General features: G+C 40.8%; 2 protein-coding genes across 3 annotated transcripts in view; one reads left to right on the top strand and one right to left on the bottom strand.

Moving 5' to 3' along the window:
- The window catches only part of GAREM1 (GRB2 associated regulator of MAPK1 subtype 1), a 224,227-nt gene that overhangs the window by 22,183 nt on the left and 186,537 nt on the right, over window positions 1-15,507 (top strand). The gene's annotated exons all lie outside the window — the stretch shown is intronic.
- Window positions 3,876-5,199, bottom strand: LOC101657502 (charged multivesicular body protein 5). Its single transcript, XM_013004758.2, has one exon. The coding sequence runs from the start codon at window positions 5,147-5,149 to the stop codon at window positions 4,490-4,492; it is 660 nt and encodes a 219-aa protein (XP_012860212.1). The 5' UTR covers window positions 5,150-5,199; the 3' UTR covers window positions 3,876-4,489.

Genomic DNA, 15,507 nt, shown 5'->3' with positions numbered 1-15,507 from the left:
CGAATTTTGGGAATGATGAGGGCAGCAAATGTATAGATGTGCTTTACACAATTGATCTATGTATTGTGATGAATTGTATGAGCCCCAATAAATTGATTTTTTTTAAAAAGCTGTAAGAGTCCCTAGTAATTGATTTATTAAATTAATTTTAAAATGTTTAAAAGAAAAGAAGATACCATTACTAGAGATGTCATCATAGATTTTTACAAGACCATTGACTTGTTCATAACAAAAACCTTTTCTCAACAAACAAAAAGTAACTATACAGGTCAACTTCTCCAGATGTAATACACAGAAATCAAATGGAAGGGACGAGGGAGAAGCTCAATATCAGCAGCTAAAACCAGGCCAGGGCTGACTGGTACAGACCATCCATTACTCATATGGAAGTTCAGGTAGAAGTTGAAGAAAATGAAAAGTCTCCAAGAGCTAAAATACAGCCTTGAGAATGCCCCACCTAAATTTTGAGAACATTTCAAGAACGGATTTGATGCATTAAACATTAATCACAGAAGACCTGATGAGCTGGGGGATGACATTAAGAACATCATACTTAAGAACAGTAAAAGGTCATTAAAAAGATAGGGAAGGGAAAAAAAAGATAGGGAAGAAAGCAAAGATCAGTGTGTGTGTCATCAGTGATTCTGAAACTTGCTCTTAATCACAGAGTAGCTAAGGCAAATGGAAGAAATGATGAAGTTAAAGAGCTAAACAGAAAATTTAAAGGGCAGCTTGAGAAGACAAAATAAGATATTATAATGAAATGTGCAAAGACCTAGAATTAGAAAACCAACAAGAAAGAACATGCTTAGCATAACTTAAAGTGAAAGAACTCAAGAAAAAATTCCAGCCTGAGTTGCAATCTTAAAAGACTTTGTGGGAAAAATATTGAATGATGCAAGAAGCAGCCAAAGAAGATGGAAAAATACATAGAATCATTGTGCTAAAAAGAACGAGTTGACATTCAACCATTTCAAGAGGTAGCTTAAGAGCAAGAACCAATGGTACTGAAGGAACACGTTCAAGCTGCGTTGACACAAGGCTTCGGGAATTGATTGAATATCAGTGAAATGCTTCAACAAGCTGATGAAGCCCTGGAAGCATTTACTCATCTATGCCAGGAAATTTAGAAGACAACTACTTAGCCAACTGACAGGAAGAGCTCCATATTTATACCTGTTCTACAGAAAGTTGACCCAACAGAACATGCAATTTATAGAACAATATTACTAATATCACATGCATGTAAAATTTTGCTGAAGATAATCCAACAGTTGCTGCAGTACATAAGTAGAAAGATATGTTAAATAGCTGTGAGAGGTTGTGTAGGACGACACCTGCATGCAGATATAGATATGGTTGTGGATTTTGTACATGCTTTTGTGTGATTAATTATGTATTAATGTGTATAATTAACATGTATAATCTTATATGTAATAGACCATATAGGGGATGTAGCTACAGAAACGTAAACATGACTGAACACCTCCCAGTCTCAGGGGACATTTGAGTGGTTGGCACAACATAGTACCTAGCGGCAGTGTTAGACATCATAGTCCACTGAGTAAGGAACCTTAAAAAGCTCGTGAATGACTATCTGAAACGCAAGTAGGGGTCTCTTTCTGCCCAGAGCAAAGCCGCATAAAGAAAACCAAAGACTCAAGGAAGCAATTAGTCCAAAGTACTAATCGTCCCCAAGAACCACAGCCGCCTCTAGCGTGAAGCCTGCAGAACTGCATGGTGCCTGTCTGCCACTATTGGCTGTTCTGACCCGAGTGTCCAAGAAAGGCCCGACTTGGAATGCAAGAGAAAATGTAGAGTGAAACTCAAGTTCATAAGAAATGCAAGACTTGCTGTTCTGATAGAGACCGGAGGAACTCCTGAGACTGTTCCCCTAAGTTTCTCTTCTGACTGAAGCCGGTCCTGGAGACCACTTCTCAATCAAAGAATAGAGCAGTCTAAGATCAACGATCCCACTGGGGTGGTGTGCACTCTATAGAACTATCAGCTTAAAAAGACCAAACACAAAGATGTGAAGGCAGGAGAGAGCAGGAAAACTGGACAAATGGAACTGGGAAACCCACTGCCTTCAAGTTGGTTTGACAGATAGTGACCCTATCTATGGAAAGTTCCGTAGACTGGAAATGTTTATAAGAGCAGACAGCCTCATCTTTCTCTCACAGAGTGCCTGGTAGGTTTGAACCACCAGCCTTGTAGTTAGCAGTCCAGCACCTAACCCACAGTGACATCAGGGCTCTGTATTAGAATGTAATTTCATTCCTACCAGGAAAAAAACAAACTTACACTTGCCAATACATTATTTAGTCAGAGATTTCTTAGCTCAAAACACGGAGGAATAATTTGTCTAGTAACTATAAATGAATTATCAGAAACCCACTCAGAGTTTTTGTGAGTCAATTAGACAGTAACGGTTGCTGTTCATCTGTGTGAAACTATTGGTAGCTGCTGTTTGCATGCATGCATGAGGGCCAGCCACACATATAATTTTTAAAGTAGCGGAGTTGCATGTAATTAGTGTTCTCTCTGTATACAGTACAATCAGGGCCATTGATGACTTGTGGCTGTTGAGCCTGCTGGGATGATGTAGGCAGTGAATGCCTCTTCATCAGGCCCCTGTTGCCATTGAGTTGATTGTAACTCAATAGGAACCTAAAGGACAGAGCGTAACCGCCCTGTTTCCAAGGGAGTACGTCACCCTTAGTGGAGGAGACTGCCACATCTTTCTCCCAGGTGGGGTCCCGTCACCGCCAGCCTTTTAAACCGCAGTTATGTGCTTAAACTGTTGGACTTTTTGTTAATGGGGTCCGACCAGACCACTGTCATCATGTTGATTTTAACTCCTAATGATCTTATAAAGGATTTCCTAGGCCGTTTCGTAAAGATTACAGCCTTGGAAACCATATGAGACAGATCTACAGTGATCCCTATGGTTGCTTTGAATTGGACTTTTTAAAAACCAATCGATGTAAGACCCTGGTGGCGCTGTTGGGTTAGTGTGGGACTGTTGACGCAAATTCGAGCTGTCCAAACCTACCAGCTGCTCCACAGGAGACTGATGATGCTCTGTGCTCCCGTCAATTGACAGCCTCAGGGACCCTATAGAGGAGAATGCCTATGAATTGCAGGTGACGTGATGGCAGTGGATTTATGTTTAGAGAAACTGGAGGTAATACGTCCTACATAAACTTGTTATGATAATGATTAAATGAAATATGAAAATGAACAGCACACTTTTGGCTTACAAATATAAAATCTTTTGTTACATGACATTGAAGTCTGTAATAAGGGCGAACAGATTTTCTTGGTACCGTTTGTGTATACTCTTTAGGAACCCTGGGGGTGAGGTGGTTACACATTGGGCTGCTGATCACATTGTGAGAACATCAGCCACCCTTGCGGGAGAAAGACAAGGCGCTCTACTTCCGTCAAGAGTGACAGTGTCCAATCCCACAGAGGCAGTTTTCCTTGTCACACAGGGTGACTGCAAGTTGGGATGGACTCAGTAGGAGTGAGTTTGAATTTTGAGGATGGGGAAGTTGCTGTCCGAGAACCGAATGTTTGGTGATCATTTATTTACCTTGTCCTAGTAACCAGTCAATGTCCCCTGCATTCGGAAAGGAATCGTGACTACTGTATATATGGGATTAGAGATTTCTCCTGCATCGCCCTGTGCATCATGATTTTGACATCCCCATCTGTTACTTGGATTACCTTGAAGGCTGTGGTGCTCTTGTGGCAGAGCATCAATGAGCATTTAGAACAATTGTTGCACAGCCTGTATTTCCTGCTATAACAAAGTTTTGCTATTAAAATAATTTCTTTTGTGCTGCTTTTGTCATAACATACTTTTTTTTTCCTTTTGAAAAATATTTATTAAGTATAAATAAATGTCGTATACACATTAAATATCAAGAAATACTCATTGTTGATTACAAGTCAGGCTGTAATACTGAAGGAACCATAGAATCAAAGTACCCACTCATGAAACAGCAGTAAGACTTCCATTCCAACACCAGACACAGTAATGATACAAGACACAATACCCATCAAAAAAGGTCAACCTGCTCACCCACCTACAAGGCTAAGAGAAAATGGTTTTGAATCACAATATACACAGCTCTGATGCTCTTATCTTGTCTTAGCAACATTTTGAGGTTGTGCAGTTAACATTTTCAGAAAATGTAAAGATTCCCATTTCCTTCATTTTATTTCAAATTATTAGCAAGTGAAAACAAGTCTTGACACAGCCACTGATTTTTTTAAAGTTAATCTTTCTTAAGAGAAAAGGAATACAAATTTAGTACAAAGAAAGTATCCCCCAGCAATGAGGGTCTTACAGGGAAAAAGCAATGTAATGAACTTTCCCTGAAAGAAAGAAACTGAAATTTGTTATGGTAAATTTGGAAAGCTATTTCCCAGTCCCCAGAAAACATATTTATTTTACATGATGTATTTGAATGGTGGACGTCTATGAAGCAGGGATCTGTGGCAATCCAAATTCATCCACCAACACTCCATCCTTATTCTTTGTGTCAGTGGGCACGCCTTCAGGAATGGCAGGTGCAGATGCTGCCTCGTCCAAATATGAGTTGTCTTCATCAGCCAGAAGCTCATCACCCAGTGCGTCCAATTCTGCTTCTAGGTCATCTTCGTCTAGCTCTGGGGTGCCATAACTACGACTCAGTGCTTCTTGGATTTCATTCGCATCTTCCATCATATCCTCTAGCTGGTCTTGCAGATCCTCAATCTGGTCGATTTTTACTTGCTTGTATGCTTTCTTCATTTCTTTTACTCCTAGTTTCATAGCATCAACCGTGGTCTTGGTGTCCTTCAGTGACTGGATGGTGTAATTGGCTTGTTCCATGTTAAACGACTGTTGAGCAAGGTTGTCCCGCTGCTGCTCGTACATTCGCTTTTGTTTTAAGACCCGCAAGGCTTTCTGCTTGACCATATTCTTTGCAGGGCCCTCCCGCATCTTCTTGATCTGATCCTTGTATTTCACTAGTTCCGCATCCAGTCGAGAAATCTTTTTGTCAATAGGTTCTGCGCGGCTATCCACCGTGCCAATGCAGTCAGTCAGGCTGGGAGGCGGAGCCTTCGGCTTGGCTTTTCCGAAGAATCGGTTCATCTTGGGCGGCCGCGAAGAATCCCAAACACTGTAGCAAAACCAGAAACGGAAATAAAGTCATCCCGGTCTCCGCCTTGACTTCCGGCCTCCTCTGCGCAAGCGCAATAGGCACACTGGCGTTTCCCGATCCTTTTTTCCGGGTTTTCAGCTGGGCCTTCCGGGGACGGAGTTCTGGAGGGAGTCAACATACTTTTTTTAAAGTGAAAACTCAACTACTTTGTTTATATTCTTTGTTTCTATTTGGGTTTCATATGATGCTTGTTAAATGAGGTTTATTGTAGGGATTTTTTAAACTGTTTATAAGAGGACAGAATAATTTGTTACGCTATAAGAAGATGATTAATTGAACATTTTTGTTGCTATCAAGGCACCGATGAGTAGATGCTGCCTCATGGCGACCCCATATGTGCACAGTAGACCTGTGCTAAGGAATTCTCAAGGGTGTGGCCAGACCTAGCTTCAGGGTACCTCTGGGTAGGTTCAGATGTCCAACTTTTGGATGTGTGCCCCCAGCGTATTCCTAATTGAGCAATCGAATCTTATAAAACAAACTAAACCGTATCTACACAGAAAATGTTGGCTATTTAAAATAAGGTTCTTTAACCACCAGGGTTCCTCCAATGAAATCTTACGCCCTCATAGAAAAGAAAAAGGAATGGAATACTGATATATGCTACATGAAGGATCCTTGAAAACACTGCATGAAGGGAAAGACAGTCGCAGGGGTCCATATAAATGACCCAATTTATATTGCTCAGAAAAGGTAAATCCATACAAACATTTTGTAGATCAGTGGTTGTCAGGGTCTGGGAGAGAGGTGAAGAAAGAGTAAATTGCTAATGGTAGGTTTGGGGTTTTTTTTTTGGGGGGGGGCATTTCTTTTTTCCTTTTATTTGGTGGTGGTTCAAGTGTTCCGGAGTGAGATCATAGAGATGGCTACCCAACTGTGAACATACTAAGTACCTCTGAACTGGACACTTCTAAATGGGGAATAGTCTTATATGTGAATGACACCTCAATGAAGCTGTGAATAAATAAGAATAATAATTATGTAAAAGAACATGGGGCTCAGGGTTGGGGGTTTCTGGCCCTGCCTCTGTGCTTATGACTACCTGAACCCATTGCTGCTGAGTTAATTTCTGCTCCGAGTAGAACTGCCCCATAGCTTTTCCCAGGCTGTAATCTTTAATGAAACAAACTGCTATATCTTTATACCTCAGAGTGGTTGGTGGGGTTGTACTGCTGACCTTTTGGTTAACTGCCAGGTGCTTAACCACTCAGACACAGCTTGCTGAAAAGCCAGCAGCTCATTGGGTTCTACTTTCAACATATATCAAGTAACTGGCTTGGGCTCTGTGATTAGAGTTCTCCTCAAGCTCCAACGCAGTGATTCTATAGTCATGGCAGGAAATTAAAAAAGAATCTTGACGATTTCACTGCATACTTGGCAGTCACCACAAACTTCACTCTCTATCCTAGTTTGGGGACAGGCACATTCATCGAGATAGTCAACAACTTCCAAAAACAAAGGGGATACCAGTAAAAAGCAGTGTCAGCCATTCAGCTGGATTTAGTCATCTTCCATTAGAAGAATCTGGCTTATATTCAAAGGCAAGAAGCAATCTTAATTTATGAATTCTAAATAGTACCATGTGCAATCATTTTGACAAGTCTTTTTATTGATACCATTCATTTCCTTTCCTTCTGTTCTTATCTAACCACAGTGTGACTGGTGCTGTAGGAGACTATATAGTCACCCCCACTTTTGGGAACAGATTAATGTTGAGTTTTACTGGTACATTGTTTTACCCGTAGATCATAGGTATGTAAATTTAAAACTCAAGGGAGCTTCAAAATGTTTTGGGAAAATAGAATTAAAAGCTTACACTCAATCCTAGCTCCAACTTTAGAACAATTAATTCTTACATTATGGCCCTGCTTGATACTCACTCTCAAAAAGAGAATACAGAAGATATGGGTGCTATAGCAAACTGTGGTGCCTGGCTATCAGATAAAATAGCATCTGGGGGTCTTAAAGGCTCATCTCCAAACAAGCAGCTATTTAAGTGGGATGTCAATAAGTCCACCGTTAGAAGCACACCATCATTTGCCACTGAAGGATTGTAAATCAAAGGAGGGAATAGTATCAGAGCCTAAATTTTGAGAATTAAGTTTGCAGAAGGCTATGGACAAGAGTGGGAGCCCAAGATTCATTTCTGGGAACTGCATAGGACATAAACCTCCAGTGAACTCCCTGTCTCCACAATTGAGGGAATGAAGGAAAAGGGACTGCTAAACAGAGTGCCTTGGAAAGATGAGCATGGAAGACCAAAGGCGTAAGTCTGACTTGACAGTTAAAACTTTGTTGATCTCCCCTCTGATGCATGCAGGACCTGATCTTGTTTTTCATCGTTTTCTGTATTTTTGTTTGTTTGTTTATGTTCATTCATATTAGGATTTGTCTCAGAGGTGTTAAGTCATTGGAGGTCTCCCTCTTGGAGTTGTGTTTTGATTTTCTGTTTTTCAGTATATGAAACTCCGGGTTGATGAGCCTATGGGGACAGCAAGTAGAATAAGGGTTTCAGTGGGTGGGAGCGGTAAAGAAGAGATGATGCCAAGGAGTCCAGGCAGAAAAGAATGTTTGGGAACTGATTGTGGTAGCAATTGTACAATCCTGCTTGATGCGTTTGAACTATGGAATGATATGATATATATGTATTAACTCCCAGTTAATAATAATAGTAATAGTAATAATAAAGATAGTAGAAAGTTGCCACCAACTTTTGGAAGTTTCCATGCACATTTTTTTCTGTTCATGAAAGATCCTCATAGTGATCTTAAATAGTTCTTTGGCCTCTATGTGTGTGTGAGATTCCGACTAAAACCTGTTAAAAAATTCTATAACTCACTCCTTTTACTAGTGTGTGTAGATTTTTCTACCTGTATCCATTAGTCTATCTGTCTCCAAAATGAAAAAAACAAATAACGGGTTTTGAGGTGAGGAGTGGGCAGACCAGATGCTGAAGTGAGACTGGTGATGCCCTGGGCTTGTACGGTCGGTGGGACATCCAGGAGATGATGTTCTTCAGGCAGTTGTTGCTGCCTCTTTTCATCTGTGTACACCTACCAGCCTGGGACTCTGCAGTCTCAGAGAAGTGGCTGATCCACACTGATGATTGTGGGGTGGAGTGGGGTGGGAGGGAGGCAAGCAGAGCTTCAGGAAATATTGCTCACTCCGAAGTCTCTGGTTCAAACCCATTATTCTACAGGAGAAAGAGGAAGTCATTCTCATCAAGATTTTGTTTCAGAAACCCCATCCAGGTTTACTTGCAGTTGGAATCCACTCATTAGCTTTGGGGGTGTGTTTTTTTGTTTACTATTTCATTGTATGGGTAGATGGCCTTTTGTTATCCACTCATTAATTGGTGGAGACTTGGATTGTATTTACCTTTTGGTTGTTCATAGTGTTATTATGAACATCTATGTACAAATGTTTGCTTTAATACCTGTTTTCAGTTCTTTCCGGTGTATAACCAGGAGTAAAACAGATGGGTCATTTGGTAATTTTATGTTTTGCTTATCGGTAACAGTGACGGCATCATTTTGCTTCCTCAGAACACATTTGAGAGCCCCATTTTCTGCACAAACTTACCAACACTTGATGTTGACTATCTTTTAAATCATAGTCATTCTGGTGTGAAATGGTTTTGATTTGCAAATCTCTAATGACTAATAATGTCACTCATCTTTTCATGTGGTTGTGGACTATTTGTATATCTTCTTTGGAGAAATAGCTCATTTTAAGCATACAATGAACTATTTCTCCAAATATATATGTATATTTATTTATTTAATTGGCTTGTTTGTCTTGGCAAATTCCTTTAATTTCTCCTTGTCTGGTTATTTGCCTTTATGATTGAGTTGTAGAAGTTCCTCTGGGTACTGGTTACAAATCCTTAATCAGACATATTAATTGCAAATAGCTTCTCTATTCTGTAGTTAATTTTTTTCACTTGCTTGATAGTGTTCTTTGAAACAAAAGATTTTATTTTGATGAAGTCCAGTTTATCTGTGCTTTTCTTTTGTTGCTTCTGATGCTATCTCTAAGGAACCATTGACCAAGGGCAATGGACTTCTTGATTTTCATCTAAGAGTTATATAAATTCACCTCTTTTATATTTAGGCCTTTGGTCCATTTTGAGTTAGTTTTTGTATAGGTTACTTTTTAATCCTAGTTTATCTTATGTTTTTTCAGCTGCCTTATCTAAGTTTTTGGTGTTTCAATCACATGAACTTATGTCATGTGAAATTTTAAGAAAATCCCATTTTCTATTCTTCTGTAAACTGTTTGGGCATTTGGGGGCAGGAACTGTACTTATAATTGTAATTTTATTTCTCTCGTTGGAACCTAAGGCAAGTGTGAGTTGAAGAATATACATGTTTTCTTTTGCAGCAGTAAATGCAAGTCAGTGAGTACTGAAGGCTCTTGCTCTGTTAACCTGAACAGTTGGTCTCTGTTCTAAAACAATATCTTCATTTTTCTGAGAACATTTGTTTGGGAGCTTTCAATGAAAGCATCTCTCTTCCCATCAGCCTCTTATCTGTACAATGAACAAAGCTGGTGAGTTGAGGGCAAAAGCTTAAGACATGCAGGTGACTTGGAAACGGACACATCCTAGATGCTGTAAGACTGAAAGTTAACCTCCTACCAAGGTCAGCCTTGGGAAATGTCACAGTATATCCTACTTCTCAACAAAGATATCCATTATTTTAATTTTTCTTCATTAAAACAAGTTTCCCTTTTTTAAGCATTTAATACACTTAGCTCAGCAGTCAGTGATGCTACTCTTTTGTAAGTAGCATACTTAAATTTAAGGGGCTCAGAATCACTTAAAATGTGCCTCGTCTTTCAGAGTTTCAGCTAGCCTGAAATATCACATAACTGAAGTAGAATTTTTGCAATAAATTGGTCTTTAGCTATTCTTTTGGTATGTTGAGCTTTTCAGGTAAAGGATCATGGCATTGTGTAACTCATGCAATGGCTTATCAGCATTGAATACATTAGAACAACAAATTTTCCTTAGTGGCTTTTATTCTGAACGATAAATAATGGCTCGGTTGTTTATTAAGTATTTGCCAGAGCTGTGTCTATTCACATCAGAGGGGTTCTTTCTTATGGTTTGCACCTGCTCTCAAGTAGCAGGGTCACTGTGAGCTGGAATGAACTCAAGGCAATGCATGCATTTAGTTTGTTTTCAAGTAATTCATGCAGAAGGGACATGAGGCCACTGTGTGTTCTGGTCCAGTTGTGAATTGCATGGAGTGCCATGTCCTGACCTTTCTGTGGAACGTACTGGGCTGTCGTGGGGACAGGAAGTTTGCAGTATTTTGGAATGCAAGGGAAAATATTGGTACATTGTTTCCCCAGATGACTTTAGGAGCACTTTTCTTTCTGTGTGGGGTTGGGGGAGTGGGTTGGGTACAGAGAGATTTACCATATGTGTTGGCCTAGGTTCCAAAGAAGGAGCCCATTCAGATGCGGGTCTGGTTACAGGAACAGGAAAATAAAACTGCAGTGGGGGCTGCTTTTGTTTCTGGAAAGAAGGGAGGTCTGTGCAAAAGAAAAAAGCTTGTGTCTGGATGAACAGTCCTGAAAGAGACCCCAAGCATTTAATCATGTTCTTGAATGCAACAGGTACAAGCCGTACTGTTCATTCAGCTGCCTTTCCAAAAGCCATGCCTCCTTCATTTTTGGATGCCCTAATAACTAACTTTTGCTGGAGAAAGTTGAGGCTTTCTACTCCTGTAAAGATTTACAGCCGTGGAAACCTACAAGGGCAGTTCTGCTCGGTCCTATGGGGTCACTTTCAGGTGCAGTGCCCTCGGTGGCAGTGAGGGGACATAACTAACTTTTCATTGAGTATGTACTCTTCACCGAGCACTTTGCTTTCTTTCCCCAGATAATTTCATCCTCACAATCAGAACCTTGGGGCGTCATGTTCAGCACATGGCTCTAATGGAAAGGCTGTTGGTTTGAACCTCCTCTTCCATGGAATCAAAGACCTAATGATCAGCTACCTGAACAACTGGGGAATCCTCTCAGGCAGCTCAGTTATGGCACGTGGGGTCACTATTTGTTGAAAACATCAAAAACAATTGAGTCCTCACTCCACTGCAGCTGAGGGGAGGCAAAATAAGACGAACTACCCCTCTACTGATTTACAAGCCTTTGAAATCCTACGGGGTTGCTAGTCTCGGAATCGACTGGATCACAGTGGGCTTAGGTTTGGGTCACTATAGCTGAATTAAGCACTGCTGCCTGTCCCTATTGTACATGGTTGTTGGTGGAATCAACAACCTGGCCCACACAGAGCCCCAGCCTGTCCCTGACTGGACCAGTGGGCTTCTTCATGGTGGAAGAAAGTATCATGTGCAAGACGACCTTATCAGTTTATACACTATACAGTTAAGAAAGGAATCAAACACAGAAAGATGTAAGTGACTTCTAAAGTAGTCTTCTTTATCACCTACAATTGTATTTTCTATCTGGTCAAGAAGTTCTTTGAAATTTGTTCACACACAACTTTTGACTCTCGGGCAATAAACATTCAAGGGGGCTTCAAAAGTTCGTGGAAAACTGGAATGAAAAGATAATGGAATTTTTACATGAACTTTTTGAAGCCACCTTATATGTGAAAAGATTAAGGTATTTCTAAGTCAGGGTTCTGCCCTGCCTTAAGTGCCATAAAAGAAAGGCTTGGCCATCTGTAATAATGGCCATGACTGGCCAGGTGACTTTGGGCTTCTCCATTGCCCCAAGTCAGACATTCCTCCACATTGTATCCTGTGGACCTATTCTGACACCAACCATTCCTCCCACGACACTCTATTCTATGCTGCATGGGATGCTTCATTGCAATGGCCACATAGAATTCACAGACAATACTGACAATTTTGCGGGGGTTATTCGGGAAGGTAATAGGTTACTACAAATCAGCATCAGTAAACAGTAAGGATACAGTCCTTGGTCCACGGCAACAGCTCTCCTCAGCCTGCAGCCAAAGCTCTCTCCTGTCCGTAGTCTCTCACCCACTATAGATGGCTTGTTTTCCACACAATAAATTCCTCTGTGTCACCAAGAGTATTGTGCGTACAGCATTTCTTAGGAATGTTCCAGGATTTTCTTTCAGCTGCCCACAGCTGGGCTCTGAGGTCTTATGGGCACAGGCAAGCAGGCAGCAGGACTGCATCGCAGCTACTGCTGGGCTCGCACACCACGCCTAGCAGGCATCCTAATCTAGGCAATCTGTCTTAGAACTACAACATAGCATTTTTAATATTAGAGCAAAGGGGCGGGGGAAAGCAAAAATCCAGATTCCTTAACTTCATGATATTTCATAGAGCTTGTAATTATATCTCTGGAATATGACTGCTAATTACTAGTAATGCTATCAGACTAGAGGCAGCCTGCTGTTTACAGTATTGATTGAGTAGGAGTGACTGGCTTCTTCTCTCTTGAGAATTTGAACTAAGATGTCAATAGTACTGGGATTAGAAGGGAAAATGTTGTGGTGCAGAAAGGTACCTCCTGCACCTCAGTTTTCTTCTTTCCAAACAGAATGGTAAAATGATAGTTTCTACCTCAGAGTTGTTTGACTCAGTGAGTTAATATCTTGATACACTGGTAAGTGCTATTTGTGTTAAATAAATTACTAAGCAAACATATAAATAACTGGCATCATCCGACGAAGGACATGAGATGTAAGCAGAGGAAGCTACCCAGAAAAGAAAGGTGGATGGAGCCGATGTACAGAATTCTGGCAGGAGAGGTCCAGGGTAGTCAAGGAGTGTGAGGCAGAGACGCATCAGCCTCCAGTGCTGTCCCCTTCCTTTGGGCAGCAGCCCGGGGGGTTGGGTGAGGTGGGCGGCAGCCTTTGGACCATTGTTTGCCAAGTGCTTTCTCTGGCCATATAAATACTTGCCAAGCCCCCTTACATCTCTGCTTGAGTCTTTTTCATTGGAGATAGTTTTCAGGACCAGAGAAATGTTTACATTGCCCTATCAGAAGTAAATGTTCCTATGTAACCATGGGATACTTTCCCTATATCATGATCTTCCTGCTTTATGTTACTGCTTTAAAAGCTGATTCCATGCTGAGTCCCTAGGGACAGATGATTAGTTCCAAGGCTCTTGTTTTCACAGAATTGTACTTTCTTCCTCCCTGTTCTTATGGGGCAGAACCCCCTCGCTTTTTACTTTTATACAATGTCTCATATTAATTAATGGAACTTGTAATTATAGGGCAAAGAAAATGGACTTAGAATTCTACAGACTTGCCTTCCAACGTCTGACAAGGTGTCTGAGCCCCAGCTATTTTTCTATTGGATGGGGTACTAGTACCCACCATAGAGGACCTGTGGGAGAATTCCTTGCAATCATGTAGTTCTATCGGTCTTACAAAATCAAGTGTTGCAGCTCAATGGAGTTCATAAACCTTGGTCACAATTAGATATCAGACATTTATCAATCAATATTTAGGAGGGAGGTAGGGTGAGGTGACATGGGTGTATGGAATGAAGACTATTAAAAGGCCTTTTCCAAGCAATATTCATATACCTCCCTACCAACAAGAGTCATTGCCATTAAGTCATACACCTGTAAAAAGAATTGCAAAAGTCATGTGCCTGTAGCAACAAGGGAAAAGGAAAGCCAAGAATAGAGGACATAAGGAATGTATGGCTAATTGTTTCCATGAACAACCGCCTCCTTTGTCATGGGATCAGAAGAAATGGATACTTGGCCACCATGACTGAACATTTTGACCAGAGACTGTAGAACAGTCCTGATCAATAAGGGGAAAACACAGACCAGATTATTTGCAAATTCTCACCGTCTCCATACTTAATGGCAACAAGATAGTTGGCTGAACCTCTGAAACAATTGCCCTGAGAGAATCTTTCATCTTCAACCAAAAAGTTCCCTGAACCCTTCTTAAAACAAAAGAACAAGTTAATATAACTAGTAAAGAATACTTGCTTTGAGAATCATACTTTTTTCCAAGATCAATATGCTGTTATTATTGGGTGGCATAGGGTCAGTTCCACCCCATACTGACCATATGCACAACAGAAGGAAACACTGCATGGTCCTGCACCATCTTCACAATGGTAACTGTGCCAAGCCTATTGTTGCAGCTGCTGTGCTGATCCATCTCGTTAAGGGCCTTCCCCCTTTTTGCTGCCCTTCTACTTTACCAAGCATGATGTTCTCCAGGGACTAGCTTCTCCTGGCAGGATGTCCAAGGTATGGGAGGGGAAGTCTTGCTATCCTTGCCTCTGAGGAGCATTCTGGCTGTATTTCTTCCAAGACAGATCAGTTTGTCCAGTTAGCAGTCTGTAGTACTTTCAATACTCTTCTCCAGCACCAAAATCCAAATGCATGGATTCTTCTTTGGTCTCCCTTATTCAGTGATGAACTTTCACATGCGTATGAGACAGTGGAAAATACCATGACTTGGGTTGGGTGCACTTTAGTCCTCAAGGTAACATCCTTGCTGTTCAGTACTCTAAAGAGGACTGGTGCAGATTTGCTGCTTCTGTGAGCATTGATTGTGGATCCAAGCCAGACAAAATCCTTGACAGCATCAACCTTTTCTCCATTTATAATGATGTTACCTTTGGTCCAGTTGTAAGGATTTTGGTCTTCTTCTTTTTTTAATTTCTAGGAATAAGGCCTGGTAATATGCATTTTAAAAAATCAATTTATTGGGGGCTCATACAGTTCATCACAATCCATACATCCATCATTGTATCAAGCACATTTGTACATATGTTGCCATCATTATTTTCTTTTTTTAAATCATTTTATTGGGGGCTTGTACAACTCATATTACAATCCACACATCCATCCATTGTGTCAAGCACATTTGTACATTTGTTGCCATCATCGTTTTCAAGACATTTTCTTTCTCCTTGAGCCCTTGGTATCAGTTTCTCATTTTTCCCCCTCCCTCATGAACCCTTGATAATTTATAAATTATTATTATTTTTTCATGTCTTACACTGACTGATGTCTCCCTTCACCCACTTTTCTGTTGTCCTTCCCCCAGGGAGGGGGTGATAGATAGATCATTGTGATCTTCTTTACACTGAGTCACAATCCATACTGAAGGCTGTAATTTATCAGCAAATCTTTCAAGTCCTCTTCACTTCCAGCCAGCAAGGTTGTATCATCTGCATATTACAGGTTGTTAATAAGTCTTCGTCCGATCCTGATGCATCTTCTTCCTGTAGTCCATTTTCTCTGATGATTTGTTCAGCATACAGATTGAAAAAGTATGGTGAGAGGATACACCCTGG

This window comes from Echinops telfairi, unplaced genomic scaffold (genome assembly GCF_000313985.2).
Source record: "Echinops telfairi isolate 266 unplaced genomic scaffold, ASM31398v2 ScPeMD7_7400;HRSCAF=8409, whole genome shotgun sequence".
Taxonomy (NCBI): Eukaryota; Metazoa; Chordata; class Mammalia; order Afrosoricida; family Tenrecidae; genus Echinops; species Echinops telfairi.
Note: the sequence above shows the minus strand (reverse complement) of the source record. Positions and strands in the feature narration are given on the sequence as shown.